The following is a 4,445-nucleotide window of genomic DNA, read 5'->3' on the forward strand; positions in this document are numbered from 1 at the left end:
TCGTTAAGTGGTGCGCGCAAAATATAAAATAAGTCAAACAAGCCAAATAAATCTACAATCTTTCCTCAGGAATACTGAATCAACTCGTTGCGGATAGTATAACAGGTATTTCTTTTATTTATATATGTAATTTTATTTGTATTTACATCTAATTTCATTAATATAATATTAAGCTGGCCAAATAAGTCTACAATCTTTCCTCAGGAATACTGAATCAACTCGTTGCGGATAGTATAACAGGTATTTCTTTTATTTATATATGTAATTTTATTTGTATTTACATCTAATTTCATTAATATAATATTAAGCTGGCCAAATAAGTCTACAATCTTTCCTCAGGAATACTGAATCAACTCGTTGTAATGGAAAACATTAAAAAATGTAACACAATTTGGCTTCCTTCCGCGGACGAAGCATTCCTTGATATATGGGGTGATAAGGCAGCTGAATTGCGAGGGCCACGCAAGAACTCGCACATATATGCGGAGATGGCTCAGTCGCTGGGAGTGCTTGGACATGAGGTCCGTTCAGTTGACGTGAAATATAAAATCCACAATTTCACAATGAAATATAGGTAAGGCATATAATATATTATTTCATTAAAGTAATTTTGTTACAGCCTCAAAATTTCCTTTGCAGAAAATGCAAAGCAGAGCAGGGGACAGGATGTTCTCCTGTTTCTTGGAAGCACTATCGGAGGGTGCACCAAATAATAGGAAGGGATAGGGTGAATAATGTTGATGCGGTCGTTGTCGATAGTATAACAGGTATTTGTTTTATTTATATATGTAATTTTATTTGTATTTACATCTAATTGTATAATGTTAATTTCTATTTATATATGTAGGCATGCCTGATTCGGTTGCTTCGCCAGCTCCATCAAATTCGCCGATATCACCTTCATGCTCCTCATTTTCAGCTGCTCCGTCTGCTTCGTTTACATTTTCGCCACCATCGTCTCCAGCACTGCACGAAGCTTCCGCATCTGCAGCAAAAACAAAAAATGCGAAAATATATGAATTAAACGAAACAATAAAATCTTGTATGACAGAAAACAATAAATTAACTGCTGAGTTAATTGAAATCGAAAAAAAAGGTTGCTGCTATTGAGGTATTGACAAAAAGTGTGGTTAGTTTCTTGGAGAGAAACTAATTAACTAAAATATTGTTATTTAATTTATATTTAAGTTTTAATGAATTGTGCCTTTTAAAGTTGCACTAAGTGCCTACTACTATCTTTTTCCAAAATGAATAAAATGTTATTTTATAAAACTATGTATTGCAAATTTTATTGTTCTGGTGAAAAGTTGTTTTTCAGATTTAAACCAATTGGACTCTTTGTAGGTCGAAATATTTAAATAAATATTTGGTTTGAAGATAAAATTGTTTAAACCAAATAACCTTTTTAACCAATAAATTATGGTTAATTTAATAAAACATACGGGAGAATCTACATGAAAGAAGTTATATTACTCACTGAAATATTCCTTTAACGCATTTCTTATCGATTCTCCTTCAGATCGGTCAACTGCATTGGTGCCGTATTGAATATTGCGCCTGGAATCGCGATGCATTTCCACTAGCCAATTTTCCAAAATTAAATCCTTCTCAGCAATCAAAAAATTATGTAAAACACATGCACATGAAATAACTGTGTTTACATTTTTCATGTGGTTATCCACGCCTTTTCCAATTCTCCTAAATCTAAAATAGAACCTGTATTACCAATTTTTAAAAATATTAGAATCTCTAAGTTGTATTTACCGGGCTTTTAAATGGCCAAAAGCATTTTCCACAACACGCCGGCACTTAGACAATCTATAGTTGAATTTTTTTTGTTCGGGTGTATTGGTCACACTATGCGGATATGGCTTCATTAAATGCTGAGAGAGACGAAAAGCAGAGTCCCCTATAATATGGACTGGTATTTTTGTGGATCCATACAGCAAGCTCAATTCATCAAGAAGTGCACAACTTTGCAACTCGCGCTTTAGCGATGATTTTTCAAAAATTCCGGAGTCGTTGCATCTTCCAGGACTGCCGCAATGTATATAAACAAATCTATATTTTGCGTCTACCAAAGCCAATAGTACTACGGAATACCACCCTTTGTAGTTGTAGTAATCAATGGCTTCTTCCTTTCTTGGATGAATTTCAATATGACATCCATCTGTATAATAAAGATGCTTTTGATTAAACGTTATTTTTATCGCATTACTTATAAACCTACCTATTGCTCCAATACATTGTGGATAGCCCATTGCATTAAAATCTGCGACTCCATTCTCAATTTGCGCCCTTGTCAGTGGAAAATTTTTCAAATATATTGGAGCCAAAGATGTCCCAACTTCATTGCAAAACTCGATGAGTATTTTGCAAACAGTTGCTTTGCCTACTCCAAACAAATGTCCAATTGATCTGTATTCACTAGAAGATCCTAGTGCATACAGAGCAATTGCCACGCGCTTTTTTAGTGAAATCGGGTTTCGATAGTTCGTTTTTCTTTTGGCTATTTTTTCAAGTTTGCTGCACAATTTTTCAAAGCAGGATCTTTCCCATCGGAAATTATCTTTGAAAAACTTGTCCCCATTACTCTGGCAGTCTACTTCCCAAAAGGTACTGGAATGTTCCTAAAATATACATGTACATTATACACAAATAATGTATCATAAATCTGTTTACCATACCAAAGACCATACACTTTGCGAACGCATTAAATTGGCAGCAACGCTTAAAATTATTTTATTTTCCCTTAACCTTTTTTTTAAATAATATGTGACCAACTCACTATCAATTATTTTAAAATAAAATGATAAAATCAACATAACAAATTGAATTTTATGCACCATTTTATAATTTTATCAATTTTTATAATTCTTATTTCACAATGTCAACAAAAGACAGTTCAAACACAGTTTCTCCCAAACTTTCGGTGGAAACAGTTGACAGTTCTCCCAAACACAACTCCTGCAAACACGGTGTTTGCTTTTGGTGGAAACGTAATATTAGACACACAAACCGACTACTAGAACATTCTAACAGGGAAATTCGGCAACTTCCATTAAAAGAGGAAACCGAGACGAGGAGGCTTAATCGCAAACGACCAACTGACCTGCAGATGTAAATGGTGTCACAATTTTATAAATATACTAGCGTACCCTCGCCCGCTTCGCTAGGCGATAAATTCAATGATTTGCTGAAAGAGAATAAAATTAATACGAAACAAAGCAAATTCTTTGATAAAATTTCATTCGAACTTTATTGTAACACTTTTTGGTAGACAACGTTTTTGGTTTTTTCATCTTTCGCGTGAATAATGACGATGGTTTGCCAACTCGTGAGCAAGCTACATACAATTGTCCATGAGAAAAAATTGGGTATTCTAAATTAATACCGCACCTCATCTTGATCAGTAATAGTGTCCATTGACTTATACGCAACTATGTCACCAGGTATTTGATCTAAAATAGCTGAATTTATATCATTGACGTCCTTATTTTTCCCAGCTAAAATTGCTCTTTCGCTGAGCCAATCATGGTTTTTGTAATGTTGAACTATGTTTGGAAATACACTCTGTATCAATGCCTCTTTAGACTGTGCAAAAGTGCAGAAATTGTTAGGCAATGCTATCATTCCTGTTGTTTTTTAAAAAAGGCTTATTTTTTTTGGTTAAAAAGTGTTTTTTGAAGTTTTGAAAAACACTTCCCTCTAACAAATTTCTTCTCAGTTAATTGCTGAAAATTAAATATTTTGAAAAAACTATTTTTTTTTTTAATTTAACGTTTTTGAGAAAATTTTGTTCTTGAAAAAATTTCATACTTTTGTAAAAGTTTAAATTGATTTGTTAAAAAAGATTTTTTTCCGCTTTGAAAAACACCCCCTCGAAAAAATATATTCTCTATTAATAGTGGAATATGAAATGCTTTGAAAACACCATTTTTTTTTTTAAATTTTGTTTGGTTTTCAGAAAATTTTGTTTTGAAAAAATTTCATACCCTTGAAAAAGTTTTATTTTATTTTATTTGTTTAAAATTTTTGAAATTTTTTTTTTGTCATTTTAGAAAAACACCTCTTCGAAGAAATTTCTTTTATCTTTTTGAGGAAAATTTGGTTTTGAAAAAATTTCATGCTTTCGAAATTTTTTTCTTTTACTTTATTTCTTCAAAATTTTTGAAAAAATTTTTTTTTATAATTTTCGAAAACACCCCTTTGAAAAAATGTTTTCTATGTGTCACAGTGGTATTCCTTTAACTTTTAGGATTATAGTCAAATACTTACAAATATCTACGCTTTCACAAATAGCAATAATAAACAAATTTCCTCAAACCAAAAAATTTCCTTTTTTTCTAAAAAAATTCTAAACAAACAACGTAATAAATTTAGAATTTTGTGTTCACGAAAAAACAGTATTGTTTTTATTGTATTAACTGAAAACCAAAATGTTG

The 4,445-nt window shown here is 31.9% G+C and overlaps 1 protein-coding gene across 1 annotated transcript; it reads right to left on the reverse strand.

Moving 5' to 3' along the window:
* Window positions 1–1,469: 1,469 nt before the first annotated feature.
* LOC128870590 (uncharacterized) lies at window positions 1,470–2,983 on the reverse strand. The gene is made up of 4 exons (XM_054113242.1): window positions 2,688–2,983; window positions 2,231–2,630; window positions 1,765–2,170; window positions 1,470–1,704 (listed from the first exon to the last, which is right to left on the reverse strand). The coding sequence occupies exons 1-4, from the start codon at window positions 2,847–2,849 to the stop codon at window positions 1,470–1,472; spliced, it is 1,203 nt and encodes a 400-aa protein (XP_053969217.1). The 5' UTR covers window positions 2,850–2,983.
* Window positions 2,984–4,445: the final 1,462 nt, after the last annotated feature.

This window comes from Anastrepha ludens, chromosome Y (genome assembly GCF_028408465.1).
Source record: "Anastrepha ludens isolate Willacy chromosome Y, idAnaLude1.1, whole genome shotgun sequence".
NCBI classification, from domain to species: Eukaryota; Metazoa; Arthropoda; class Insecta; order Diptera; family Tephritidae; genus Anastrepha; species Anastrepha ludens.